The sequence below is a fragment of the Manis pentadactyla genome, chromosome 3, assembly GCF_030020395.1.
Source record: "Manis pentadactyla isolate mManPen7 chromosome 3, mManPen7.hap1, whole genome shotgun sequence".
NCBI lineage: Eukaryota > Metazoa > Chordata > Mammalia > Pholidota > Manidae > Manis > Manis pentadactyla.
The window spans coordinates 128,597,401-128,625,214 of NC_080021.1; the positions used below are offsets into that span (position 1 = coordinate 128,597,401).

General features: G+C 62.2%; 3 protein-coding genes across 3 annotated transcripts; all 3 read left to right on the top strand.

The window, feature by feature from the left end:
• Window positions 1–221: 221 nt before the first annotated feature.
• On the top strand, window positions 222–5,202 carry LOC130683110 (NUT family member 2B-like). The gene is made up of 8 exons (XM_057499383.1): window positions 222–249; window positions 538–794; window positions 918–1,255; window positions 2,096–2,224; window positions 2,572–2,711; window positions 3,138–3,433; window positions 3,993–4,109; window positions 4,432–5,202. Exons 1-8 carry the CDS (start codon window positions 222–224, stop codon window positions 5,200–5,202), a joined length of 2,076 nt encoding a protein of 691 aa, XP_057355366.1.
• A 6,068-nt stretch (window positions 5,203–11,270) lies between these two features.
• Window positions 11,271–16,258, top strand: LOC130683111 (NUT family member 2B-like). Its single transcript, XM_057499384.1, has 8 exons — window positions 11,271–11,298; window positions 11,587–11,843; window positions 11,967–12,304; window positions 13,145–13,273; window positions 13,622–13,761; window positions 14,077–14,483; window positions 15,049–15,165; window positions 15,488–16,258. Exons 1-8 carry the CDS (start codon window positions 11,271–11,273, stop codon window positions 16,256–16,258), a joined length of 2,187 nt encoding a protein of 728 aa, XP_057355367.1.
• A 6,055-nt stretch (window positions 16,259–22,313) lies between these two features.
• Window positions 22,314–27,303, top strand: LOC130683112 (NUT family member 2G-like). The gene is made up of 7 exons (XM_057499385.1): window positions 22,314–22,341; window positions 22,630–23,347; window positions 24,188–24,316; window positions 24,665–24,804; window positions 25,120–25,526; window positions 26,094–26,210; window positions 26,533–27,303. The coding sequence occupies exons 1-7, from the start codon at window positions 22,314–22,316 to the stop codon at window positions 27,301–27,303; spliced, it is 2,310 nt and encodes a 769-aa protein (XP_057355368.1).
• The last annotated feature ends 511 nt before the right edge of the window (window positions 27,304–27,814 follow it).

The following is a 27,814-nucleotide window of genomic DNA, read 5'->3' on the forward strand; positions in this document are numbered from 1 at the left end:
GTTAAGGGTGTGCTGTGGGTGGTTCTGGATGGGTTATGTCAGTCAGGGTCCCGGGGCCTTTCCCGCGCAGAGGGACATTTCAAGTGCGTTGGTGTGCTGTGTCAGGCAAGAAAGAGAGGGATTTACGTGGGCACGGGCACCGCAAAGCAGAGGGGCGTGGGCCCCGGTGTTTTAGACACTGCCGGGTCTCAAGGCCCCAGGTCCCGGACCATACCCGGGGGATGAGTGCCCTGCGGCTCACGGGCTGTGGTCGGGGTCGTCCCCGCAGGCAGGTGTCTGCAAGTCTTGTGTGGAGACAGCCATGAGGCCAGGGCCTGGTGGCACAAACGCAGCACCTGCTGGGAGGTCTCTTCTTGGCAGAGTGGGCCGGGGGCCCGGGTGGGGCAGACATTTCCAGGGGAACGGTCTCAGCTGGTCGGGGCCTGACTGTCCCCTGCGGACAGCTGTGCCCTGCCCGGTTCCACCAGCACACCGGCCCCTGAGTCCCGGGCACCCTTCCCAGGACAGATTCTCTCAGCACCTCTCCTGTCTTGACAGCGTTTCCAGTGCCGGGCCCGCAGGGGACCGTCAACCTTGGCACCTTCGTGTCATCTTTCACAGTGATGCCGTCAGCCCCTCCCGTCCTCGGCCCGCCACACTGGGCCCCCTGGCAGCAGCACCCACCGAACATCCTGGGCCCAGTGTTGCCCCCAGGAAGCACCCTGGTGCTGCCGACTCTTCCCAGCACGCCGTTGGTGGCAGCACAGGCCAGCTGTGGCCCAGGCTGGCCCGGGGCCTGCAACGTCACTGTGCACGTCTGGCCGGAACAGAGGCCCGTGCAGGCTCCCCAGCCTCAGACCTTTGTCGTGACTCAGGCCCCTCTCCATGGGAGCACTCCTGGGGCCCTCTGTGGGGGTGCTGTGTGTCCTGTGCCCCAGTTCCTGGCGGCCTCGGGAGTGAAGACCATCCTGCCCGCCCCTCCTGCCTGGAGCACCCAGGCTAGCGATGAAGGCTGGTCCCTGCACCGTCCACCTCGAGCTGCAGTGCCAGCTGCCCAGCTGGCCTCTGGCGGGCTCCCAGCATTGGCCAGTCCTTGTCCACCTGGGGCCGCTAGGAACAGCGGCCCGGCCTGCTCGCAGCCCACCGCCTCGCCCGGGAACGCCTGCCACCGCACCAGCGTGAACGAAAAGTTCCGGCGCTGGCAGCACTGCAAGCCCCTGGCCCGCAGGCACCTGCCCCAGAGTCCCGATGCGGAGGCACTGTCCTGCTTCCTCATGTGAGTGTCGTCCAACGGGGAAGCCACGGTGTCCAGCCTGGATCAAGGGCGGTGTCGCCCTCGCTCTGACCGGGCTGGTTGTCGGGAGGCGGTCACTTCTGGTGGTGACATCCTTTAGGCCGCATCTCGCGGGCGGTCCCTGTGAGCCAGCCGGCCTCTGGCTGCAATGCTCACCACAGGTTCGCTGCGGGCTCACAGTGGGGCCCCTGGCCGGCAGGCCCAGGGTTGGAGGCTGCGGTCTCAGGGTTCTGCCCGTTTTAACACCGGGCTGAGGGGATGATACCTGGGCATCCCCTCAGGGAGGCGGGGGACCCCAGGGCCCAGGAGACAGCTCTCTGCCCAACTGCCCTCCTGGGTGCAGGGTCCAGGCCAGGAGAGGCAGGGGGGACTGGGGCGGGTGGGGCGGCACACTCGGAGCCCAGGGCGGGGAAGCCCCACCATTTCCGGGCGCCTCCTGACTGGCCACTCCACTGCATTCCGAGGCCTGCAGAGCCCGCGCCTTGGGCTGTCCAGGCAGGGTGTCTGATGGCGTGTCCTGTGCTCGCCCATTTGATGCCTGTCGTTGTTAGACGGAAAATGCCAATTTGAGGAGTAGCCCAGCTCTCCAGGCCACAGTGGGCAGCTGCGGTGTGAGGGCACGGGCGGCCGCAGTCCGTGGCGGAGGCTTGTGGAGTCAGGCGGCACCACAGTGGCCCGGAAGGCTGGCCTCTACCGCCGAGACCCTGCCGGTCTCCTCCTGGGCTTAGTCCTCCGTGCTGGGGATGCGGGCTCCACAGTGTGAGGTGGGGTGGGCAGGTTCCGGGCTGCAGATGGTGACTGACCCCAGTGGGCGAATTACAGCCCAGTGCTTCGGACCCTGGCCCGCCGGAACCCCACCATGACCCGGGAGGAGGTCCTGCAGCGGGGCGTGCAGAAGTGGCATTGTCTAAGCAAGTCAGAGCGCAGCATCTACTATGTGATGGCGGGAAGGTGAGTCAGTGCCCTGGGCCAAGGGCAGGATGAAGACCTGTACCCCTCTGGGATCATGCCCCCCACACTTTGGGAGGCTGGCTACTCGTTTCCCCTGCCCCAGAGTCCCAACTGGCCAGACGCTGACCTTTTCTGTCTAGACATGAAGGTCTCAGGACATTGGGGGGGGGGTTCAGACACTGGCACTGGGGCTGCACATGGGGTCGGGTGTCCCAGGCAGCCTGCCTCCCCACCATGGCCGGGGCCATGACACCCCATGCCCTCTCCGTCTGACCTCTCCATTGACTGCTTCTCTGCCTGGGCCCGGGAGGCCTCCTCCTCAAGGGACCGTGCCTCCCTCGCCCCAGGTTCATGGAGTTCGAGGCCGAGGAGGCGAGGCAATGTCAGAACGCACAGTGGATGAAGGCGGCGCAGGGCGTGCCTCATCCAGCACCCCTCAGGCCTGTTCCTCGGGCGCCCTCAGCCCCAGAGCGGGGCCAGAAGCGAGGTATGCCACCGTGTTCCCCCGGAGCCAAAGGCCAGAGGCAGTGGGAGCCTGGGAAGGCTGCGGTCCCCAACACGGTCCTACTCATCCCGGGCGCATTGGGCAGTGACCTCGATGCCACCAGTAGCGTGGGGTCTCCCTTGGTCCCGACGGGAATGGGCCAGGTTTAGGACATGGCCACCCCCCTCTGCCCTGATCAGAGACCCACAAGGGGTGCTGGAAGGGGCAGGGGGCTGGGAGGAGGGCGGGCCTCCCTCCCCAGCATGAAGCCCTCGGAGGCCCTGTGTCCCCTTCCACACCTTGGTGCCTGCGGACCAGCTGGCCATGACCCCCCACGGGAATGTCCCCGAGCTCCGTCCTCCCTGAGCACGCTCAGTGCTGGGTAGGTGCGGCCAGGCTACCCACACTCCTTCCCTGCACCCTCCTCAGCACGCATCCGCGAGAAGGCCAGCGCCGGGGCCCAGTCCGCCAACGCCCAGCCACCGCGATGCCGGCAGAGCCCGCACACCGAGGCGCCGACGGAGATCCCCCTCGAGGCCGTGGCAGAGGGCCTGGAGATCATGGAGGGGCTGCTGGGGCCCAGCGGCCCAACTCAGGGGCTGCCCGGTGAAGAACGTGGGGAGGATAGCTCCAAGCCGCCACAGGGAGAGGAGGGCGTCTATCCAGACGCGGGTCTCCTGACCTACATCAATGAGCTTTGTGCCCAGGGAGACTTTCTCAACAAGGTAGGCTGGCCCTGGCCAGGGTGCTACAGGATTTCAGGGAGCGGCACTCCCACCACCCATGTCGGGGTATTGAACAGGCAGCTGGAATTAAGTTGTTCTTATTCCTCAGCTCTGGTGTGTGTGTGTGTGTGTGTGTGTGTGTGCATGCGTGTGCGGGTGCGTGTGTGTGACAGTGGATGTGCATATGTATCTGTGTAAATGTATGTGTGTGTCTGCGTGTTGTACAGGGGTAAACCAGGTGAGCCAGGGTTGTGCGGGGTGTTGGTGTGCATGCTTGTGTGTGCGTGTGTGTGCATAGGTACCTGTATATGTACTTGTGTGGCTGTGCATATGTTTGCGTGCACGTCTCGTGTGGGGTGTGTGGCATGCACACATGTACGTGTGTATATGCTGTGCGTGTGCATGTGTGCCTGTGGTCGGGGACCGTGACCACGTCTTTCCAACACCTCCTTGTTGTGGAGGCTGGGGCTGGTCTCTGCTTTTCCCTCGCCCTCTGGGTCCTCTGGGTGCCCAGGGGATTCCCTCCAAGGATGCTCACAGCCTCTTCCTTCTGGGCCAGGCGGACGCAGTTCTGCACCCACGCTTCCTGGCGGAGTTGCCCTGCCCGGAAGCCCAGCTGGATCTCTTGGCCCTCGCTGAGGAGCTGGAGCAGGAGGAAGGACTGTCTTTGGCACAGGTGAGCTGGGAAAGGGAAGGAAACAGGTGAGCCTGGAGAGGGGCAGCCCGGGTGTGCCAGGGCAGGGGACCCCAGGACAGGATTCCTTCCTGACCGTTCCCCTGCGTTGCATGGCAGAAGTGGCAGGGAGGGCCTCTCTGAGGGTGGGGGCCGGGCAGGAGTACGGCAGGGAGAGGATGGGGGGAGCCGGGGAGGAGAGAGAGGACGCCGGCCGGGGCACCAAGCTGGGGGGTGAGGTTGGCAGGAGAGCCGCAGCGGCTGTCGTTGGCGTGGCACCGCCTCCGCCTCTCGGGCGGCCTCACGGTGCCCTCCCTCCTCGCAGCTGGAGCAGAAGCGACTCCTGGAACTGAAGCAGGAGGAGGGTGTGCAGGCCCCCGCGAGTCACGGCACACCCCGACTGGACTCAAGGCCTTCTGGGTCTGAGGCCGGCCAGGATCCCCAGAGGCACGGCCACGGCCCCCAGCTAGGGGCCAGCGACCAAGCCTGCCCACCAGAGTCTGGTTGCGGGCAGCGCCAGGCGCACAGCCGAGGAGACGCTGGCGTGTGGAGGCCCGAAGCCTTCGCTGCCTCTCCAGGACGCCAGGAGCCCCCTCCCCTGAAGGCTGGCTGGCGGCCCCATGCCCCCCAGGCTCGGTGCCGCACTTCGCCCAGCCTGGGGCCCAGGCTCGCCACTGCTCCGGGAGAGACCTGTCCTGCTCGGGAGCCCCTGGGGCCCACGGGCAGGCCCAGTGAGGGCGAGGAGGAGCTCCCCAGCCTGGCCTTCCTCCTGGCATCTCAGCACACACTGCCATCCTGGGGACTGCCCCAGAGTCCTACTCCAGGCTCAGACCTCCTCCGCCCTGGAGTACCCCAGGCCCGCTCTCCCCAGAAGCCGGGCCTCAGCCCCGCTGGCCCTCCAGCTGGCAAGGCCAGCAGTCGGGCCCCGTGTGCAGGCCCAGCCCCTGCTGGGAAGACACCCCTGCCAGGGGCCAGCCTCGGGGTCGCTGGGGGACCAGCCTTGGCTCTGGGGCTGGGCTGCCCCTCACAGCCCCGGAAGAGAAGGGGGGACCCTTTTGGCACAGGGAAGGGTAGGAAGCGGCCCTGCAGCCAGTAGGGAGGAGTCGGCCCTCCAGGGCAGCTTCGGGCTCCTCCACATCCCAGTCCTGATCCTGGCTGCTGTGGGACAGGGAGGGTGGGGTGGGAGAGGTGGGAAGGCAGGGCCCCTGGGGGTGGCTGGTTGGGGGGTGGGATAAGAGGGTGGTGGGAAAGGTGTGGGGCGGTGGGGGTGTTCAGCCCATTTGGGCCTTGTATGCAAATGCAAATAAAGCCTGTTTTGTCACGAAAGGCTCGGGGTCTCTGCCCCTAGTGGCATCTGGGCTTCTCCACGGGAAGGGGCGCCGAAAGCAGGAAGGTCCCGGGCTCCGGGACCCAAGGCGATGATGTCCCCGTTCCCCCTCCACATTCATGTGCATTCTCCAGATGGCTCCCGATTGCCCACCGCCCGCATAAGCCCTCCCCCGCCCCACCTCTGCCCTTCTGGAGGCCGCTTTTGGGAGTCCCCAGGACACAGCGTCATCACAGGACCCCAAACTTCGAAGGATGGCAGCTGCTTTGGCCCTGTGCTCTCTGCAGCACCAGCCCACTTTCTGGACAGAGCCTGCAGACAGCCGTTGTCTAGAGGGGGCCCTCCCTTTCTCGCTGAAGCGGGCTGGGGCGCTGGGGGATGCTCAGGCATCAGGGTCTCCTGGGGGGCTGAGCAGAGAGGAAAGGCATGTCATGAGGGGACAGGCTCCACAACCGACGTGGAAGGCCCATCCTCCGGCCTCGGTGGGCGCATGAAATGTGTGGGCTGGTGGACAGTCCCTCTTCCCTCAGCACAGAGAGGGCATCGGGCTGGGAAGGAGAATCGGGGCACTCAGAAAGGAGATTGGGCGGGTGGGGGGCACCTCGTCTCTCTGGGGGATTTCTGTGCAGGAGCGTCCCGTCCACTGAGGTAGGAGGCCCCATGTAGCTGTGGCCTGAGAGGCTGGCCTCAGGGCCTTTGCATTTCAACGATGCCCACACTGCTGTCCCATCGCCTCCCCCCAGGGCTGGACCTTCTGTGAATAGGGTAATTTGGTGCTTTTGTTTAGACACATGACTGGTTTCTATATGTTGATTTTGTATTCTGCAAGTTTGCCAAATTGGTTTATGAGTTCTAAGAGTTTTTGCTGTTGACACTTCAGGGTTTTCTACATGTATGATCGTGACATGCATGAGCAGAGATAGTTTTACTTCTTTTCTGATTTGGATGCCTTTTATTTCTTTTTCTCCCCTAATTCCCCTGACTGGGCCTTTCGGTGCTATTGAATAGAAACAGTGAGGGTGGGCACCTTTGCCTTCTGCCTAACGTTAGAAGAAAAGATTTCAGTTTTTCATCAGTGAGTATGCTTGTTGTGGGTTTTTCATATATGCCTTTATTGTGTTGAAGTACATTCCTTCTACACCCAATTTGTTGAGAGTTTGTACCGTGCAAGGGGTGCTGAATTTTCTCAAGTCTCATTTCTGCATCGATAGAGATAGCTCATTTTATTCCTTCCTTTTGTTAATTCAGTGTGTCACATTCATTTGGGTATGTTGAACTGTCCTTATATCCCAGGAACAAATCTTACTTGATCATTGTGTATGATCCTTTTAATGTGGTGTTGAATTTGATTTGCTACAATTTTGTTGAGGATTTTTCCATCTATGCTTATCAGGGATATTGGCCTGTAATTTTACTGTATTGTATTGTATTGTCCTGTCTAGCTTCAGTATCACGTAATGCTGGTCATCTAAATGAGTTTGTAAGTGCTCCCTCCTATCCAATTTTTTGGGACCATTTAAGGACTTTTTACATTTCTCTTTAAGTGTTCGGTGGAGTTCACCAGTGAAGCCATGCCATCTTGAACTTTGCTGTTTGGGGAGGTTTTTAAAAATTGATTCAATCTCATTTGTTGTTGGTGTGTTCAGACTTTCTATTTGAGCTTGATTCAGTTTTGGTGGATTATGTTTCTAAGAATTTATCCGTTTCTTCCAGGTCATCCAATTTGTTGGCACATAGCTGTCCATAATTATCTGCTATGACCCCTTTTATTTCTGAGTCATCATCCGGGGCCGCCTCAGCTCGTCGCCGAGAGCCCGCGAGGTGCTGGAGGCCGGCAGCCGCCCGAGCGTCCCCGCCCACCCCCGGCAGCGAGGACGCGGCGGCCACGTCCCCTCCCGCGCTGGGCGGGGCTAGCCGCCGCGGACCCCCGACCGGCCGCTCGGCCGTTGGCCCCGCCCCGCGCGCTCGTGCGCAGCGCGAGCGGTCCGCCGCAAGGGATCCTGGGAGCCGTTGGAGCCGCTGGTCCGCGCGCCCGGAGCCCGCCCGCTCCCTGGGCGTGTGGCGCGCGTGCGCGCGACGCGCGAGGCGAAGCGGGAATCCGCGGCTGGCAGGACCCGGCTTCAGGGTCCCGGGGCGTCGGAGCCGGGCCTCCTTTCCGCCGCCTGTGGACTGCGCACCCCCAGCCCGCACCCTGCGCTCGGCGGCCGGGCCCACGCACCGCGGGCTGGCTGCCTCGCAGCCGTCCTGTCTCACAGGCCTCACGGGCAGCGCGCTGACTCCCTAGGTTCGCGCCCCGCCCCCGAGTCCAGGGGCGGCCCTCCAGAGCTTCCCGCCAGACCTCAACGATAGTGAAAACATTTGCTCTGCCAGTGATCGCCTTAACAAGATGGAAAGACGAGTTGCAGACTGGGAGCAAATATTTGCAAAACATACGTCTCACAATGGACTAGTGCCTAAAACGTAAAAATAACTCTTCAGAGAACACTCCTGGCTCAGAGCTCTAGACCCACCCGGGAAACACTCGGGGTTCTTCCGCAGGCCTGCTGCACTACGTGTCCCCTTCACGGCACCTGCTGAGTGCATGCAGGTTTCCCGGCGAGCACGCCTCCGCGTGGAGGGTGGCGGGCACACCCTCCTCCGTGAGCATGGCGCTCTGACCTGGATCCACACGGGCCAAGGGGCCAACTGAAGTGGCATAGCAGGCAGTGTAGGAGTAGCTTTACTCCCCTCCTCTTCCAGAGGGAATTTTGCAGCACTTGAGCTGGCAATGAAAAAGACAGGCAGCAGAAGCCACTTTGGGACTTGAGTTTGTAATGCATTCCCAGAAGCTCCACACACCCGTCCGGCCTGTTGCAAGGTGGGTACCGGGTGTCAACTCCGCAGCTTCACCTACCACACTAAAACCTTGTGTGCACACGTGATCTCCCCATTCTGCTGCTCCTCCCTGACTGGGAGGAAGATCCTCTGTCCGCTAAGGCCTGAGACCCACGTCCGGAGATTTTTGTTTTCTCGAAAGACACCCGCCCCTGGCCTTCCTGCAGGGATGGTCAGAAATCAGAGTGCAGAGGACTGTCATCTCCCCCTTGCGTGGCTGGTGTTTTCAAACACATTTGGGCTAACAATTCTATCTGCTTCTGGAGCCTAGGCTTTTTGATGGAGTCATATAAAAAGAGGTGTGGAATTGGGACGAGATAATTTTTCCACCGTGCGGTTTTCCAGTCGGTGGTCCTGAGAAGAACAAGCAAATCCTACATGAAAGCCGTGAGGGAGAATCTTGTCCACAATTGGTGGAGGAAGCAAGAGGGAAGCCTGCCTCTCGTGAGTGTCTCAGTACCATGCTGTGCTTCATCATCCCTCTGAATATGAAGTTCCTTGGTGAAAATCATCTAAGGTTTCCCATGATAAAAACCCAAGTCCTGGGAGATGTCTGCAAGTTGTTCTTTTCTCAATCCCCAGCAGGAGTTCTGTTAAGTAAAGCTCACTGTGGCTTGCTTGCAAGGCTGTAAATATCTGCAAATATATCAGAACATAAATGAATTTTCACCAGAAGAGAAAACTGAAAGCATTTAAAAAATAAGAAGAGAATGCATTTGCCTTTGGCCACATAGCACATGTCTGAGAAGATCTGCACAATCAGATGACACCGGTTCCCGGTGGACAGCGATCTGGGCTGCTGGGAAAGAGGCGGGAGGAGGACTCGCCACTGTACTTTCCGTGTTTACAGTGGACTGTGGATCATGCGAAGGTCTTACTTGTGTGAGATAGTACATTAAAACCATTAAAAAGGTAAACATACATATTTAGCAGGAGGGTGATGTTCTAAGAAACGCAAAGGAGGAATTTCTGGTCTTGGACGTGGAGTCTGCAGGGCCTTTCTTTGATGGGCTGGGGCTTTCCAGCAACGGGGGCCTGGCTGGGGTCTGCAGGGCCTCCACACACAGCCCTGGGGACGCACGGGCTGCTTCCTGAAGCACGACGGGCACAGTGCCCCGAACAGGCTCGCGGCTGCACGGACATCCCCATTTCAAACGCAGGGCTGCCCGTGGCCATGAGTACCTGCGTGCTCATCAGAGCACCTGTTCCCATGGGTTCAGAAAGCCTAGCCTCTGTGGAAGTCAGTGACGGGCAGTAGGAAGCAGTGGGGCCCCGGCCGCACACTAGGTCGATGGTCACGGAATGAAAGTAGCGGGAACATCAGCTAGGACCTTGGTGCTGTGAGCCCGAAAAACGATTTGTAAGCGGCCAAGAGAGACACCCACCGAGGGTGTGGCGCTGTAAGCTGGAAGAGCACCTGTGCTCTTGCCCACCTGCCAGAGTGCCCGTGGAATGTCTCCCCCTCCCTCGTGCCCCCAGCCCGCCTGCCCTCTGCCCCTCCCCCACTGCAGAGTGTCTTGGGCCCCTACATTCTAGGCCTGTTTACATTCAAACTTGCCCTGCCTGAGTGGGATCCTGAGCAGTTGGTGGAGGAGGCTGCTCTCTGGTCCTGGACTCGGTTCCCCAGGTGGAACGGCCAAGCAGCTGCGGTCGGATCTCAGCCTGTGGGGATGACTTCAGGAGGAGGTAAGGCCTGAAGGCTGGGTGGCAGTGTTTCAGGGGCCACCGCCCACCGGTCCCTGGGATTCAAATGTGACTGTTATCCGGGCACAGTGGTTAGACCGTCAAGGGGGGAGAGAGCTCTGGGCCCCAGGGTATCTCACCTGGGAGGTGCGGGGAGGCCTCTGGAAAGCTGAGGTAGCCCTGGGGAGGTGGCTTCTGGAGGTGGGTCAGGTGACACAAGGGAAGCGCCCTGAGCAGGGAGAAGGGACTGCCGCCCACACGCTGCTGCTTTCTAGAAAGGAGACGCGCCGTGGACCCTGCGTTTGGGGAGGCTGTGGTGGTGGCACGGAGGGGGGTGGTCCCGGGAAAGCCCGGCCCTGAGTCACCCTCCTGGGCACAGGGCTGGCCCCACGATGTCATCCCAAGGGATCTGAACTGCACTTTACCAGACCCCACAGTGCGCTAGGAGAGGTAGACAGACTTGGCCTGAGCCAGAAAATTGTCCAGGGGCCCTATCTGTGGCCAAGTCTGCAGGCACGTGTCCTCTCCACGAGCAAGTCCACAGCGTCCCCTGGCTGCCGGAGCCCAGACCTGCCACCCTCCCTCCAGCCAGAGCTCTTCTCCTCTGGGCAGTGGGCTGTTGTTGGGCTCACCGGGGACAGGGCAGCCGGGTGACGCCAGCAGGATAGGGCTTGGGTTCCTGAGTCATCCTGAATCCTTCTCCCTGTGAGGAGACTCAGTTCTGCAGAGCCACTTCCTCCTGTCCAGTGTCTCACAAACTTGAGCTTTGCGTTTCACCTTTGAGATGAGGCGTTTGCTTGTGTGCGAGGCACTAACCCAGGGATGATAGTGGACGTGGAGTATGGTTGCCTGTCCCGTGGGACATCTACACGTGCTGATTCCTTTCCAAAGCGGAGGGATCCTCCCCTGACTGCCCTCTGCTCTCCATTCCCAGCCCTTTCCCAGGCTCTGCAGGCCACACTGGTTGTCGAGTGACAGAATTCAGGGCACACGAGACCTCCTCCACTGACCCTCTCCTGGGAATGGAGCTCCTGAGCGGTGGCAGGGACCCTGGCCCATGTTAAGGGTGTGCTGTGGGTGGTTCTGGATGGGTTATGTCAGTCAGGGTCCCGGGGCCTTTCCCGCGCAGAGGGACATTTCAAGTGCGTTGGTGTGCTGTGTCAGGCAAGAAAGAGAGGGATTTACGTGGGCACGGGCACCGCAAAGCAGAGGGGCGTGGGCCCCGGTGTTTTAGACACTGCCGGGTCTCAAGGCCCCAGGTCCCGGACCATACCCGGGGGATGAGTGCCCTGCGGTTCACGGGCTGTGGTCGGGGTCGTCCCCGCAGGCAGGTGTCTGCAAGTCTTGTGTGGAGACAGCCATGAGGCCAGGGCCTGGTGGCACAAACGCAGCACCTGCTGGGAGGTCTCTTCTTGGCAGAGTGGGCCGGGGGCCCGGGTGGGGCAGACATTTCCAGGGGAACGGTCTCAGCTGGTCGGGGCCTGACTGTCCCCTGCGGACAGCTGTGCCCTGCCCGGTTCCACCAGCACACCGGCCCCTGAGTCCCGGGCACCCTTCCCAGGACAGATTCTCTCAGCACCTCTCCTGTCTTGACAGCGTTTCCAGTGCCGGGCCCGCAGGGGACCGTCAACCTTGGCACCTTCGTGTCATCTTTCACAGTGATGCCGTCAGCCCCTCCCGTCCTCGGCCCGACACACTGGGCCCCCTGGCAGCAGCACCCACCGAACATCCTGGGCCCAGTGTTGCCCCCAGGAAGCACCCTGGTGCTGCCGACTCTTCCCAGCACGCCGTTGGTGGCAGCACAGGCCAGCTGTGGCCCAGGCTGGCCCGGGGCCTGCAACGTCACTGTGCACGTCTGGCCGGAACAGAGGCCCGTGCAGGCTCCCCAGCCTCAGACCTTTGTCGTGACTCAGGCCCCTCTCCATGGGAGCACTCCTGGGGCCCTCTGTGGGGGTGCTGTGTGTCCTGTGCCCCAGTTCCTGGCGGCCTCGGGAGTGAAGACCATCCTGCCCGCCCCTCCTGCCTGGAGCACCCAGGCTAGCGATGAAGGCTGGTCCCTGCACCGTCCACCTCGAGCTGCAGTGCCAGCTGCCCAGCTGGCCTCTGGCGGGCTCCCAGCATTGGCCAGTCCTTGTCCACCTGGGGCCGCTAGGAACAGCGGCCCGGCCTGCTCGCAGCCCACCGCCTCGCCCGGGAACGCCTGCCACCGCACCAGCGTGAACGAAAAGTTCCGGCGCTGGCAGCACTGCAAGCCCCTGGCCCGCAGGCACCTGCCCCAGAGTCCCGATGCGGAGGCACTGTCCTGCTTCCTCATGTGAGTGTCGTCCAACGGGGAAGCCACGGTGTCCAGCCTGGATCAAGGGCGGTGTCGCCCTCGCTCTGACCGGGCTGGTTGTCGGGAGGCGGTCACTTCTGGTGGTGACATCCTTTAGGCCGCATCTCGCGGGCGGTCCCTGTGAGCCAGCCGGCCTCTGGCTGCAATGCTCACCACAGGTTCGCTGCGGGCTCACAGTGGGGCCCCTGGCCGGCAGGCCCAGGGTTGGAGGCTGCGGTCTCAGGGTTCTGCCCGTTTTAACACCGGGCTGAGGGGATGATACCTGGGCATCCCCTCAGGGAGGCGGGGGACCCCAGGGCCCAGGAGACAGCTCTCTGCCCAACTGCCCTCCTGGGTGCAGGGTCCAGGCCAGGAGAGGCAGGGGGGACTGGGGCGGGTGGGGCGGCACACTCGGAGCCCAGGGCGGGGAAGCCCCACCATGGCCGGGCGCCTCCTGACTGGCCACTCCACTGCATTCCGAGGCCTGAAGAGCCCGCGCCTTGGGCTGTCCAGGCAGGGTGTCTGATGGCGTGGCCTGTGCTCGCCCATTTGATGCCTGTCGTTGTTAGCCGGAAAATGCCAATTTGAGGAGCAGCCCAGCTCTCCAGGCCACAGTGGGCAGCTGCGGTGTGAGGGCACGGGCGGCCGCAGTCCGTGGCGGAGGCTTGTGGAGTCAGGCGGCACCACAGTGGCCCGGAAGGCTGGCCTCTACCGCCGAGACCCTGCCGGTCTCCTCCTGGGCTTAGTCCTCCGTGCTGGGGATGCGGGCTCCACAGTGTGAGGTGGGGTGGGCAGGTTCCGGGCTGCAGATGGTGACTGACCCCAGTGGGCGAATTACAGCCCAGTGCTTCGGACCCTGGCCCGCCGGAACCCCACCATGACCCGGGAGGAGGTCCTGCAGCGGGGCGTGCAGAAGTGGCATTGTCTAAGCAAGTCAGAGCGCAGCATCTACTATGTGATGGCGGGAAGGTGAGTCAGGGCCCTGGGCCAAGGGCAGGATGAAGACCTGTACCCCTCTGGGATCATGCCCCCCCCACTTTGGGAGGCTGGCTACTCGTTTCCCCTGCCCCAGAGCCCCACCTGTCCAGACGCTGACCTTTTCTGTCTAGACATGAAGGTCTCAGGGCATTGGGGGGGAGGGTGCAGACACTGGCCCTGGGGCTGTACATGGGGTCGGGTGTCCCAGGCAGCCTGCCTCCCCACCATGGCCGGGGCCATGACACCCCATGCCCTCTCCGTCTGACCTCTCCATTGACTGCTTCTCTGCCTGGGCCCGGGAGGCCTCCTCCTCAAGGGACCGTGCCTCCCTCGCCCCAGGTTCATGGAGTTCGAGGCCGAGGAGGCGAGGCAATGTCAGAACGCACAGTGGATGAAGGCGGCGCAGGGCGTGCCTCATCCAGCACCCCTCAGGCCTGTTCCTCGGGCGCCCTCAGCCCCAGAGCGGGGCCAGAAGCGAGGTATGCCACCGTGTTCCCCCGGAGCCAAAGGCCAGAGGCAGTGGGAGCCTGGGAAGGCTTCGGTCCCCAACACGGTCCTACTCATCCCGGGCGCATTGGGCAGTGACCTCGATGCCACCAGTAGCGTGGGGTCTCCCTTGGTCCCGACGGGAATGGGCCAGGTTTAGGACATGGCCACCCCCCTCTGCCCTGATCAGAGACCCACAAGGGGTGCTGGAAGGGGCAGGGGGCTGGGAGGAGGGCGGGCCTCCCTCCCCAGCATGAAGCCCTCGGAGGCCCTGTGTCCCCTTCCACACCTTGGTGCCTGCGGACCAGCTGGCCATGACCCCCCACGGGAATGTCCCCGAGCTCCGTCCTCCCTGAGCACGCTCAGTGCTGGGAAGGTGCGGCCAGCCTACCCACACTCCTTCCCTGCACCCTCCTCAGCACGCATCCGCGAGAAGGCCAGCGCCGGGGCCCAGTCCGCCAACGCCCAGCCACCGCGATGCCGGCAGAGCCCGCACACCGAGGCGCCGACGGAGATCCCCCTCGAGGCCGTGGCAGAGGGCCTGGAGATCATGGAGGGGCTGCTGGGGCCCAGCGGCCCAACTCAGGGGCTGCCCGGTGAAGAACGTGGGGAGGATAGCTCCAAGCCGCCACAGGGAGAGGAGGGCGTCTATCCAGACCCGGGTCTCCTGACCTACATCAATGAGCTTTGTGCCCAGGGAGACTTTCTCAACAAGGTAGGCTGGCCCTGGCCAGGGTGCTACAGGATTTCAGGGAGCGGCACTCCCACCACCCATGTCGGGGTGGTGCCCAGGCAGCTGGAATTAAGTTGTTCTTATTCCTCAGCTCTGGTGTGTGTGTGTGTGTGTGTGTGTGTGTGTGTGCGCATGCGTGTGCGGGTGCGTGTGTGTGACAGTGGATGTGCATATGTATCTGTGTAAATGTATGTGTGTGTCTGCGTGTTGTACAGGGGTAAACCAGGTGAGCCAGGGTTGTGCGGGGTGTTGGTGTGCATGCTTGTGTGTGCGTGTGTGTGCATAGGTACCTGTATATGTACTTGTGTGGCTGTGCATATGTTTGCGTGCACGTCTCGTGTGGGGTGTGTGGCATGCACACATGTACGTGTGTATATGCTGTGCGTGTGCATGTGTGCCTGTGGTCGGGGACCGTGACCACGTCTTTCCAACACCTCCTTGTTGTGGAGGCTGGGGCTGGTCTCTGCTTTTCCCTCGCCCTCTGGGTCCTCTGGGTGCCCAGGGGATTCCCTCCAAGGATGCTCACAGCCTCTTCCTTCTGGGCCAGGCGGACGCAGTTCTGCACCCACGCTTCCTGGCGGAGTTGCCCTGCCCGGAAGCCCAGCTGGATCTCTTGGCCCTCGCTGAGGAGCTGGAGCAGGAGGAAGGACTGTCTTTGGCACAGGTGAGCTGGGAAAGGGAAGGAAACAGGTGAGCCTGGAGAGAGGCAGCCCGGGTGTGCCAGGGCAGGGGACCCCAGGACAGGATTCCTTCCTGACCGTTCCCCTGCGTTGCATGGCAGAAGTGGCAGGGAGGGCCTCTCTGAGGGTGGGGGCCGGGCAGGAGTACGGCAGGGAGAGGATGGGGGGAGCCGGGGAGGAGAGAGAGGACGCCGGCCGGGGCACCAAGCTGGGGGGTGAGGTTGGCAGGAGAGCCGCAGCGGCTGTCGTTGGCGTGGCACCGCCTCCGCCTCTCGGGCGGCCTCACGGTGCCCTCCCTCCTCGCAGCTGGAGCAGAAGCGACTCCTGGAACTGAAGCAGGAGGAGGGTGTGCAGGCCCCCGCGAGTCACGGCACACCCCGACTGGACTCAAGGCCTTCTGGGTCTGAGGCCGGCCAGGATCCCCAGAGGCACGGCCACGGCCCCCAGCTAGGGGCCAGCGACCAAGCCTGCCCACCAGAGTCTGGTTGCGGGCAGCGCCAGGCGCACAGCCGAGGAGACGCTGGCGTGTGGAGGCCCGAAGCCTTCGCTGCCTCTCCAGGACGCCAGGAGCCCCCTCCCCTGAAGGCTGGCTGGCGGCCCCATGCCCCCCAGGCTCGGTGCCGCACTTCGCCCAGCCTGGGGCCCAGGCTCGCCACTGCTCCGGGAGAGACCTGTCCTGCTCGGGAGCCCCTGGGGCCCACGGGCAGGCCCAGTGAGGGCGAGGAGGAGCTCCCCAGCCTGGCCTTCCTCCTGGCATCTCAGCACACACTGCCATCCTGGGGACTGCCCCAGAGTCCTACTCCAGGCTCAGACCTCCTCCGCCCTGGAGTACCCCAGGCCCGCTCTCCCCAGAAGCCGGGCCTCAGCCCCGCTGGCCCTCCAGCTGGCAAGGCCAGCAGTCGGGCCCCGTGTGCAGGCCCAGCCCCTGCTGGGAAGACACCCCTGCCAGGGGCCAGCCTCGGGGTCGCTGGGGGACCAGCCTTGGCTCTGGGGCTGGGCTGCCCCTCACAGCCCCGGAAGAGAAGGGGGGACCCTTTCGGCACAGGGAAGGGTAGGAAGCGGCCCTGCAGCCAGTAGGGAGGAGTCGGCCCTCCAGGGCAGCTTCGGGCTCCTCCACATCCCAGTCCTGATCCTGGCTGCTGTGGGACAGGGAGGGTGGGGTGGGAGAGGTGGGAGGGCAGGGCCCCTGGGGGTGGCTGGTTGGGGGGTGGGATAAGAGGGTGGTGGGAAAGGTGTGGGGCGGTGGGGGTGTTCAACCCATTTGGGCCTTGTATGCAAATGCAAATAAAGCCTGTTTTGTCACGAAAGGCTCGGCGTCTCTGCCCCTAGTGGCATCTGGGCTTCTCCACGGGAAGGGGCGCCGAAAGCAGGAAGGTCCCGGGCTCCGGGACCCAAGGCGATGATGTCCCCGTTCCCCCTCCACATTCATGTGCATTCTCCAGATGGCTCCCGATTGCCCACCGCCCGCATAAGCCCTCCCCCGCCCCACCTCTGCCCTCCTGGAGGCCGCTTTTGGGAGTCCCCAGGACACAGCGTCATCACAGGACCCCAAACTTCGAAGGATGGCAGCTGCTTTGGCCCTGTGCTCTCTGCAGCACCAGCCCACTTTCTGGACAGAGCCTGCAGACAGCCGTTGTCTAGAGGGGGCCCTCCCTTTCTCGCTGAAGCGGGCTGGGGCGCTGGGGGATGCTCAGGCATCAGGGTCTCCTGGGGGGCTGAGCAGAGAGGAAAGGCATGTCATGAGGGGACAGGCTCCACAACCGACGTGGAAGGCCCATCCTCCGGCCTCGGTGGGCGCATGAAATGTGTGGGCTGGTGGACAGTCCCTCTTCCCTCAGCACAGAGAGGGCATCGGGCTGGGAAGGAGAATCGGGGCACTCAGAAAGGAGATTGGGCGGGTGGGGGGCACCTCGTCTCTCTGGGGGATTTCTGTGCAGGAGCGTCCCGTCCACTGAGGTAGGAGGCCCCATGTAGCTGTGGCCTGAGAGGCTGGCCTCAGGGCCTTTGCATTTCAACGATGCCCACACTGCTGTCCCATCGCCTCCCCCCAGGGCTGGACCTTCTGTGAATAGGGTAATTTGGTGCTTTTGTTTAGACACATGACTGGTTTCTATATGTTGATTTTGTATTCTGCAAGTTTGCCAAATTGGTTTATGAGTTCTAAGAGTTTTTGCTGTTGACACTTCAGGGTTTTCTACATGTATGATCGTGACATGCATGAGCAGAGATAGTTTTACTTCTTTTCTGATTTGGATGCCTTTTATTTCTTTTTCTCCCCTAATTCCCCTGACTGGGCCTTTCGGTGCTATTGAATAGAAACAGTGAGGGTGGGCACCTTTGCCTTCTGCCTAACGTTAGAAGAAAAGATTTCAGTTTTTCATCAGTGAGTATGCTTGTTGTGGGTTTTTCATATATGCCTTTATTGTGTTGAAGTACATTCCTTCTACACCCAATTTGTTGAGAGTTTGTACCGTGCAAGGGGTGCTGAATTTTCTCAAGTCTCATTTCTGCATCGATAGAGATAGCTCATTTTATTCCTTCCTTTTGTTAATTCAGTGTGTCACATTCATTTGGGTATGTTGAACTGTCCTTATATCCCAGGAACAAATCTTACTTGATCATTGTGTATGATCCTTTTAATGTGGTGTTGAATTTGATTTGCTACAATTTTGTTGAGGATTTTTCCATCTATGCTTATCAGGGATATTGGCCTGTAATTTTACTGTATTGTATTGTATTGTCCTGTCTAGCTTCAGTATCACGTAATGCTGGTCATCTAAATGAGTTTGTAAGTGCTCCCTCCTATCCAATTTTTTGGGACCATTTAAGGACTTTTTACATTTCTCTTTAAGTGTTCGGTGGAGTTCACCAGTGAAGCCATGCCATCTTGAACTTTGCTGTTTGGGGAGGTTTTTAAAAATTGATTCAATCTCATTTGTTGTTGGTGTGTTCAGACTTTCTATTTGAGCTTGATTCAGTTTTGGTGGATTATGTTTCTAAGAATTTATCCGTTTCTTCCAGGTCATCCAATTTGTTGGCACATAGCTGTCCATAATTATCTGCTATGACCCCTTTTATTTCTGAGTCATCATCCGGGGCCGCCTCAGCTCGGCGCCGAGAGCCCGCGAGGTGCTGGAGGCCGGCAGCCGCCCGTGCGTCCCCGCCCACCCCCGGCAGCGAGGACGCGGCGGCCACGTCCCCTCCCGCGCTGGGCGGGGCTAGCCGCCGCGGACCCCCGACCGGCCGCTCGGCCGTTGGCCCCGCCCCGCGCGCTCGTGCGCAGCGCGAGCGGTCCGCCGCAAGGGATCCTGGGAGCCGTTGGAGCCGCTGGTCCGCGCGCCCGGAGCCCGCCCGCTCCCTGGGCGTGTGGCGCGCGTGCGCGCGACGCGCGAGGCGAAGCGGGAATCCGCGGCTGGCAGGACCCGGCTTCAGGGTCCCGGGGCGTCGGAGCCGGGCCTCCTTTCCGCCGCCTGTGGACTGCGCACCCCCAGCCCGCACCCTGCGCTTGGCGGCCGGGCCCACGCACCGCGGGCTGGCTGCCTCGCAGCCGTCCTGTCTCACAGGCCTCACGGGCAGCGCGCTGACTCCCTAGATTCGCGCCCCGCCCCCGAGTCCAGGGGCGGCCCTCCAGAGCTTCCCGCCAGACCTCAACGATAGTGAAAACATTTGCTCTGCCAGTGATCGCCTTAACAAGATGGAAAGACGAGTTGCAGACTGGGAGCAAATATTTGCAAAACATACGTCTCACAATGGACTAGTGCCTAAAACGTAAAAATAACTCTTCAGAGAACACTCCTGGCTCAGAGCTCTAAACACTCGGGGTTCTTCTGCAGGCCTGCTGCACTTCGTGTCCCCTTCACGGCACCTGCTGAGTGCATGCAGGTTTCCCGGCGAGCACGCCTCCGCGTGGAGGGTGGCGGGCACACCCTCCTCCGTGAGCATGGCGCTCTGACCTGGATCCACACGGGCCAAGGGGCCAACTGAAGTGGCATAGCAGGCAGTGTAGGAGTAGCTTTACTCCCCTCCTCTTCCAGAGGGAATTTTGCAGCACTTGAGCTGGCAATGAAAAAGACAGGCAGCAGAAGCCACTTTGGGACTTGAGTTTGTAATGCATTCCCAGAAGCTCCACACACCCGTCCGGCCTGTTGCAAGGTGGGTACCGGGTGTCAACTCCGCAGCTTCACCTACCACACTAAAACCTTGTGTGCACACGTGATCTCCCCATTCTGCTGCTCCTCCCTGACTGGGAGGAAGATCCTCTGTCCGCTAAGGCCTGAGACCCACGTCCGGAGATTTTTGTTTTCTCGAAAGACACCCGCCCCTGGCCTTCCTGCAGGGATGGTCAGAAATCAGAGTGCAGAGGACTGTCATCTCCCCCTTGCGTGGCTGGTGTTTTCAAACACATTTGGGCTAACAATTCTATCTGCTTCTGGAGCCTAGGCTTTTTGATGGAGTCATATAAAAAGAGGTGTGGAATTGGGACGAGATAATTTTTCCACCGTGCGGTTTTCCAGTCGGTGGTCCTGAGAAGAACAAGCAAATCCTACATGAAAGCCGTGAGGGAGAATCTTGTCCACAATTGGTGGAGGAAGCAAGAGGGAAGCCTGCCTCTCGTGAGTGTCTCAGTACCATGCTGTGCTTCATCATCCCTCTGAATATGAAGTTCCTTGGTGAAAATCATCTAAGGTTTCCCATGATAAAAACCCAAGTCCTGGGAGATGTCTGCAAGTTGTTCTTTTCTCAATCCCCAGCAGGAGTTCTGTTAAGTAAAGCTCACTGTGGCTTGCTTGCAAGGCTGTAAATATCTGCAAATATATCAGAACATAAATGAATTTTCACCAGAAGAGAAAACTGAAAGCATTTAAAAAATAAGAAGAGAATGCATTTGCCTTTGGCCACATAGCACATGTCTGAGAAGATCTGCACAATCAGATGACACCGGTTCCCGGTGGACAGCGATCTGGGCTGCTGGGAAAGAGGCGGGAGGAGGACTCGCCACTGTACTTTCCGTGTTTACAGTGGACTGTGGATCATGCGAAGGTCTTACTTGTGTGAGATAGTACATTAAAACCATTAAAAAGGTAAACATACATATTTAGCAGGAGGGTGATGTTCCAAGAAACGCAAAGGAGGAATTTCTGGTCTTGGACGTGGAGTCTGCAGGGCCTTTCTTTGATGGGCTGGGGCTTTCCAGCAACGGGGGCCTGGCTGGGGTCTGCAGGGCCTCCACACACAGCCCTGGGGACGCACGGGCTGCTTCCTGAAGCGCGACGGGCACAGTGCCCCGAACAGGCTCGCGGCTGCACGGACATCCCCATTTCAAACGCAGGGCTGCCCGTGGCCATGAGTACCTGCGTGCTCATCAGAGCACCTGTTCCCATGGGTTCAGAAAGCCTAGCCTCTGTGGAAGTCAGTGACGGGCAGTAGGAAGCAGTGGGGCCCCGGCCGCACACTAGGTCGATGGTCACGGAATGAAAGTAGCGGGAACATCAGCTAGGACCTTGGTGCTGTGAGCCCGAAAAACGATTTGTAAGCGGCCAAGAGAGGCACCCACCGAGGGTGTGGCGCTGTAAGCTGGAAGAGCACCTGTGCTCTTGCCCACCTGCCAGAGTGCCCGTGGAATGTCTCCCCCTCCCTCGTGCCCCCAGCCCGCCTGCCCTCTGCCCCTCCCCCACTGCAGAGTGTCTTGGGCCCCTACATTCTAGGCCTGTTTACATTCAAACTTGCCCTGCCTGAGTGGGATCCTGAGCAGTTGGTGGAGGAGGCTGCTCTCTGGTCCTGGACTCGGTTCCCCAGGTGGAACGGCCAAGCAGCTGCGGTCGGATCTCAGCCTGTGGGGATGACTTCAGGAGGAGGTAAGGCCTGAAGGCTGGGTGGCAGTGTTTCAGGGGCCACCGCCCACCGGTCCCTGGGATTCAAATGTGACTGTTATCCGGGCACAGTGGTTAGACCGTCAAGGGGGGAGAGAGCTCTGGGCCCCAGGGTATCTCACCTGGGAGGTGCGGGGAGGCCTCTGGAAAGCTGAGGTAGCCCTGGGGAGGTGGCTTCTGGAGGTGGGTCAGGTGACACAAGGGAAGCGCCCTGAGCAGGGAGAAGGGACTGCCGCCCACACGCTGCTGCTTTCTAGAAAGGAGACGCGCCGTGGACCCTGCGTTTGGGGAGGCTGTGGTGGTGGCACGGAGGGGGGTGGTCCCGGGAAAGCCCGGCCCTGAGTCACCCTCCTGGGCACAGGGCTGGCCCCACGATGTCATCCCAAGGGATCTGAACTGCACTTTACCAGACCCCACAGTGCGCTAGGAGAGGTAGACAGACTTGGCCTGAGCCAGAAAATTGTCCAGGGGCCCTATCTGTGGCCAAGTCTGCAGGCACGTGTCCTCTCCACGAGCAAGTCCACAGCGTCCCCTGGCTGCCGGAGCCCAGACCTGCCACCCTCCCTCCAGCCGGAGCTCTTCTCCTCTGGGCAGTGGGCTGTTGTTGGGCTCACCGGGGACAGGGCAGCCGGGTGACGCCAGCAGGATAGGGCTTGGGTTCCTGAGTCATCCTGAATCCTTCTCCCTGTGAGGAGACTCAGTTCTGCAGAGCCACTTCCTCCTGTCCAGTGTCTCACAAACTTGAGCTTTGCGTTTCACCTTTGAGATGAGGCGTTTGCTTGTGTGCGAGGCACTAACCCAGGGATGATAGTGGACGTGGAGTATGGTTGCCTGTCCCGTGGGACATCTACACGTGCTGATTCCTTTCCAAAGCGGAGGGATCCTCCCCTGACTGCCCTCTGCTCTCCATTCCCAGCCCTTTCCCAGGCTCTGCAGGCCACACTGGTTGTCGAGTGACAGAATTCAGGGCACACGAGACCTCCTCCACTGACCCTCTCCTGGGAATGGAGCTCCTGAGCGGTGGCAGGGACCCTGGCCCATGTTAAGGGTGTGCTGTGGGTGGTTCTGGATGGGTTATGTCAGTCAGGGTCCCGGGGCCTTTCCCGCGCAGAGGGACATTTCAAGTGCGTTGGTGTGCTGTGTCAGGCAAGAAAGAGAGGGATTTACGTGGGCACGGGCACCGCAAAGCAGAGGGGCGTGGGCCCCGGTGTTTTAGACACTGCCGGGTCTCAAGGCCCCAGGTCCCGGACCATACCCGGGGGATGAGTGCCCTGCGGCTCACGGGCTGTGGTCGGGGTCGTCCCCGCAGGCAGGTGTCTGCAAGTCTTGTGTGGAGACAGCCATGAGGCCAGGGCCTGGTGGCACAAACGCAGCACCTGCTGGGAGGTCTCTTCTTGGCAGAGTGGGCCGGGGGCCCGGGTGGGGCAGACATTTCCAGGGGAACGGTCTCAGCTGGTCGGGGCCTGACTGTCCCCTGCGGACAGCTGTGCCCTGCCCGGTTCCACCAGCACACCGGCCCCTGAGTCCCGGGCACCCTTCCCAGGACAGATTCTCTCAGCACCTCTCCTGTCTTGACAGCGTTTCCAGTGCCGGGCCCGCAGGGGACCGTCAACCTTGGCACCTTCGTGTCATCTTTCACAGTGCTGCCGTCAGCCACTCCCGTCCTCGGCCCGCCACACTGGGCCCCCTGGCAGCAGCACCCACCGAACGTCCTGGGCCCAGTGTTGCCCCCAGGAAGCACCCTGGTGCTGCCGACTCTTCCCAGCACGCCGTTGGTGGCAGCACAGGCCAGCTGTGGCCCAGGCTGGCCCGGGGCCTGCAACGTCACTGTGCACGTCTGGCCGGAACAGAGGCCCGTGCAGGCTCCCCAGCCTCAGACCTTTGTCGTGACTCAGGCCCCTCTCCATGGGAGCACTCCTGGGGCCCTCTGTGGGGGTGCTGTGTGTCCTGTGCCCCAGTTCCTGGTGGCCTCGGGAGTGAAGACCATCCTGCACGCCCCTCCTGCCTGGAGCACCCAGGCTAGCGATGAAGGCTGGTCCCTGCACCGTCCACCTCGAGCTGCAGTGCCAGCTGCCCAGCTGGCCTCTGGCGGGCTCCCAGCATTGGCCAGTCCTCGTCCACCTGGGGCCGCTAGGAACAGCGGCCCGGCCTGCTCGCAGCCCACCGCCTCGCCCGGGAACGCCTGCCACCGCACCAGCGTGAACGAAAAGTTCCGGCGCTGGCAGCACTGCAAGCCCCTGGCCCGCAGGCACCTGCCCCAGAGTCCCGATGCGGAGGCACTGTCCTGCTTCCTCATGTGAGTGTCGTCCAACGGGGAAGCCACGGTGTCCAGCCTGGATCAAGGGCGGTGTCGCCCTCGCTCTGACCGGGCTGGTTGTCGGGAGGCGGTCACTTCTGGTGGTGACATCCTTTAGGCCGCATCTCGCGGGCGGTCCCTGTGAGCCAGCCGGCCTCTGGCTGCAATGCTCACCACAGGTTCGCTGCGGGCTCACAGTGGGGCCCCTGGCCGGCAGGCCCAGGGTTGGAGGCTGCGGTCTCAGGGTTCTGCCCGTTTTAACACCGGGCTGAGGGGATGATACCTGGGCATCCCCTCAGGGAGGCGGGGGACCCCAGGGCCCAGGAGACAGCTCTCTGCCCAACTGCCCTCCTGGGTGCAGGGTCCAGGCCAGGAGAGGCAGGGGGGACTGGGGCGGGTGGGGCGGCACACTCGGAGCCCAGGGCGGGGAAGCCCCACCATGGCCGGGCGCCTCCTGACTGGCCACTCCACTGCATTCCGAGGCCTGCAGAGCCCGCGCCTTGGGCTGTCCAGGCAGGGTGTCTGATGGCGTGGCCTGTGCTCGCCCATTTGATGCCTGTCGTTGTTAGCCGGAAAATGCCAATTTGAGGAGCAGCCCAGCTCTCCAGGCCACAGTGGGCAGCTGCGGTGTGAGGGCACGGGCGGCCGCAGTCCGTGGCGGAGGCTTGTGGAGTCAGGCGGCACCACAGTGGCCCGGAAGGCTGGCCTCTACTGCCGAGACCCTGCCGGTCTCCTCCTGGGCTTAGTCCTCCGTGCTGGGGATGCGGGCTCCACAGTGTGAGGTGGGGTGGGCAGGTTCCGGGCTGCAGATGGTGACTGACCCCAGTGGGCGAATTACAGCCCAGTGCTTCGGACCCTGGCCCGCCGGAACCCCACCATGACCCGGGAGGAGGTCCTGCAGCGGGGCGTGCAGAAGTGGCATTGTCTAAGCAAGTCAGAGCGCAGCATCTACTATGTGATGGGGGGAAGGTGAGTCAGGGCCCTGGGCCAAGGGCAGGATGAAGACCTGTACCCCTCTGGGATCATGCCCCCCCCACTTTGGGAGGCTGGCTACTCGTTTCCCCTGCCCCAGAGCCCCACCTGTCCAGACGCTGACCTTTTCTGTCTAGACATGAAGGTCTCAGGGCATTGGGGGGGAGGGTGCAGACACTGGCCCTGGGGCTGTACATGGGGTCGGGTGTCCCAGGCAGCCTGCCTCCCCACCATGGCCGGGGCCATGACACCCCATGCCCTCTCCGTCTGACCTCTCCATTGACTGCTTCTCTGCCTGGGCCCGGGAGGCCTCCTCCTCAAGGGACCGTGCCTCCCTCGCCCCAGGTTCATGGAGTTCGAGGCCGAGGAGGCGAGGCAATGTCAGAACGCACAGTGGATGAAGGCGGCGCAGGGCGTGCCTCATCCAGCACCCCTCAGGCCTGTTCCTCGGGCGCCCTCAGCCCCAGAGCGGGGCCAGAAGCGAGGTATGCCACCGTGTTCCCCCGGAGCCAAAGGCCAGAGGCAGTGGGAGCCTGGGAAGGCTTCGGTCCCCAACACGGTCCTACTCATCCCGGGCGCATTGGGCAGTGACCTCGATGCCACCAGTAGCGTGGGGTCTCCCTTGGTCCCGACGGGAATGGGCCAGGTTTAGGACATGGCCACCCCCCTCTGCCCTGATCAGAGACCCACAAGGGGTGCTGGAAGGGGCAGGGGGCTGGGAGGAGGGCGGGCCTCCCTCCCCAGCATGAAGCCCTCGGAGGCCCTGTGTCCCCTTCCACACCTTGGTGCCTGCGGACCAGCTGGCCATGACCCCCCACGGGAATGTCCCCGAGCTCCGTCCTCCCTGAGCACGCTCAGTGCTGGGAAGGTGCGGCCAGCCTACCCACACTCCTTCCCTGCACCCTCCTCAGCACGCATCCGCGAGAAGGCCAGCGCCGGGGCCCAGTCCGCCAACGCCCAGCCACCGCGATGCCGGCAGAGCCCGCACACCGAGGCGCCGACGGAGATCCCCCTCGAGGCCGTGGCAGAGGGCCTGGAGATCATGGAGGGGCTGCTGGGGCCCAGCGGCCCAACTCAGGGGCTGCCCGGTGAAGAACGTGGGGAGGATAGCTCCAAGCCGCCACAGGGAGAGGAGGGCGTCTATCCAGACCCGGGTCTCCTGACCTACATCAATGAGCTTTGTGCCCAGGGAGACTTTCTCAACAAGGTAGGCTGGCCCTGGCCAGGGTGCTACAGGATTTCAGGGAGCGGCACTCCCACCACCCATGTCGGGGTGGTGCCCAGGCAGCTGGAATTAAGTTGTTCTTATTCCTCAGCTCTGGTGTGTGTGTGTGTGTGTGTGTGTGTGTGTGTGTGCGCATGCATGTGCGGGTGCGTGTGTGTGACAGTGGATGTGCATATGTATCTGTGTAAATGTATGTGTGTGTCTGCGTGTTGTACAGGGGTAAACCAGGTGAGCCAGGGTTGTGCGGGGTGTTGGTGTGCATGCTTGTGTGTGCGTGTGTGTGCATAGGTACCTGTATATGTACTTGTGTGGCTGTGCATATGTTTGCGTGCACGTCTCGTGTGGGGTGTGTGGCATGCACACATGTACGTGTGTATATGCTGTGCGTGTGCATGTGTGCCTGTGGTCGGGGACCGTGACCACGTCTTTCCAACACCTCCTTGTTGTGGAGGCTGGGGCTGGTCTCTGCTTTTCCCTCGCCCTCTGGGTCCTCTGGGTGCCCAGGGGATTCCCTCCAAGGATGCTCACAGCCTCTTCCTTCTGGGCCAGGCGGACGCAGTTCTACACCCACGCTTCCTGGCGGAGTTGCCCTGCCCGGAAGCCCAGCTGGATCTCTTGGCCCTCGCTGAGGAGCTGGAGCAGGAGGAAGGACTGTCTTTGGCACAGGTGAGCTGGGAAAGGGAAGGAAACAGGTGAGCCTGGAGAGGGGCAGCCCGGGTGTGCCAGGGCAGGGGACCCCAGGACAGGATTCCTTCCTGACCGTTCCCCTGCGTTGCATGGCAGAAGTGGCAGGGAGGGCCTCTCTGAGGGTGGGGGCCGGGCAGGAGTACGGCAGGGAGAGGATGGGGGGAGCCGGGGAGGAGAGAGAGGACGCCGGCCGGGGCACCAAGCTGGGGGGTGAGGTTGGCAGGAGAGCCGCAGCGGCTGTCGTTGGCGTGGCACCGCCTCCGCCTCTCGGGCGGCCTCACGGTGCCCTCCCTCCTCGCAGCTGGAGCAGAAGCGACTCCTGGAACTGAAGCAGGAGGAGGGTGTGCAGGCCCCCGCGAGTCACGGCACACCCCGACTGGACTCAAGGCCTTCTGGGTCTGAGGCCGGCCAGGATCCCCAGAGGCACGGCCACGGCCCCCAGCTAGGGGCCAGCGACCAAGCCTGCCCACCAGAGTCTGGTTGCGGGCAGCGCCAGGCGCACAGCCGAGGAGACGCTGGCGTGTGGAGGCCCGAAGCCTTCGCTGCCTCTCCAGGACGCCAGGAGCCCCCTCCCCTGAAGGCTGGCTGGCGGCTCCATGTCCCCCAGGCTCGGTGCCGCACTTCGCCCAGCCTGGGGCCCAGGCTCGCCACTGCTCCGGGAGAGACCTGTCCTGCTCGGGAGCCCCTGGGGCCCACGGGCAGGCCCAGTGAGGGCGAGGAGGAGCTCCCCAGCCTGGCCTTCCTCCTGGCATCTCAGCACACACTGCCATCCTGGGGACTGCCCCAGAGTCCTACTCCAGGCTCAGACCTCCTCCGCCCTGGAGTACCCCAGGCCCGCTCTCCCCAGAAGCCGGGCCTCAGCCCCGCTGGCCCTCCAGCTGGCAAGGCCAGCAGTCGGGCCCCGTGTGCAGGCCCAGCCCCTGCTGGGAAGACACCCCTGCCAGGGGCCAGCCTCGGGGTCGCTGGGGGACCAGCCTTGGCTCTGGGGCTGGGCTGCCCCTCACAGCCCCGGAAGAGAAGGGGGGACCCTTTCGGCACAGGGAAGGGTATGAAGGGGCCCTGCAGCCAGTAGGGAGGAGTCGGCCCTCCAGGGCAGCTTCGGGCTCCTCCACATCCCAGTCCTGATCCTGGCTGCTGTGGGACAGGGAGGGTGGGGTGGGAGAGGTGGGAGGGCAGGGCCCCTGGGGGTGGCTGGTTGGGGGGTGGGATAAGAGGGTGGTGGGAAAGGTGTGGGGCGGTGGGGGTGTTCAGCCCATTTGGGCCTTGTATGCAAATGCAAATAAAGCCTGTTTTGTCACGAAAGGCTCGGCGTCTCTGCCCCTAGTGGCATCTGGGCTTCTCCACGGGAAGGGGCGCCGAAAGCAGGAAGGTCCCGGGCTCCGGGACCCAAGGCGATGATGTCCCCGTTCCCCCTCCACATTCATGTGCATTCTCCAGATGGCTCCCGATTGCCCACCGCCCGCATAAGCCCTCCCCCGCCCCACCTCTGCCCTCCTGGAGGCCGCTTTTGGGAGTCCCCAGGACACAGCGTCATCACAGGACCCCAAACTTCGAAGGATGGCAGCTGCTTTGGCCCTGTGCTC

What these genes read in the sequence shown, in the direction of transcription:
- LOC130683110 (XM_057499383.1), top strand. Translation starts at nt 222, where the DNA reads ATGAGTGCCCTGCGGCTCACGGGCTGTG. An exon ending in GCACTGTCCTGCTTCCTCAT is followed by an intron (nt 1,256 to 2,095) that starts GTGAGTGTCGTC and finishes GGCGAATTACAG; the next exon opens with CCCAGTGCTTCGGACCCTGG. An exon ending in AGAGCGGGGCCAGAAGCGAG is followed by an intron (nt 2,712 to 3,137) that starts GTATGCCACCGT and finishes CACCCTCCTCAG; the next exon opens with CACGCATCCGCGAGAAGGCC.
- LOC130683111 (XM_057499384.1), top strand. Translation starts at nt 11,271, where the DNA reads ATGAGTGCCCTGCGGTTCACGGGCTGTG. An exon ending in CCTGCAACGTCACTGTGCAC is followed by an intron (nt 11,844 to 11,966) that starts GTCTGGCCGGAA and finishes CCTGTGCCCCAG; the next exon opens with TTCCTGGCGGCCTCGGGAGT. An exon ending in TACTATGTGATGGCGGGAAG is followed by an intron (nt 13,274 to 13,621) that starts GTGAGTCAGGGC and finishes CCCTCGCCCCAG; the next exon opens with GTTCATGGAGTTCGAGGCCG.
- LOC130683112 (XM_057499385.1), top strand. Translation starts at nt 22,314, where the DNA reads ATGAGTGCCCTGCGGCTCACGGGCTGTG. An exon ending in GCACTGTCCTGCTTCCTCAT is followed by an intron (nt 23,348 to 24,187) that starts GTGAGTGTCGTC and finishes GGCGAATTACAG; the next exon opens with CCCAGTGCTTCGGACCCTGG. An exon ending in AGGGAGACTTTCTCAACAAG is followed by an intron (nt 25,527 to 26,093) that starts GTAGGCTGGCCC and finishes CTTCTGGGCCAG; the next exon opens with GCGGACGCAGTTCTACACCC.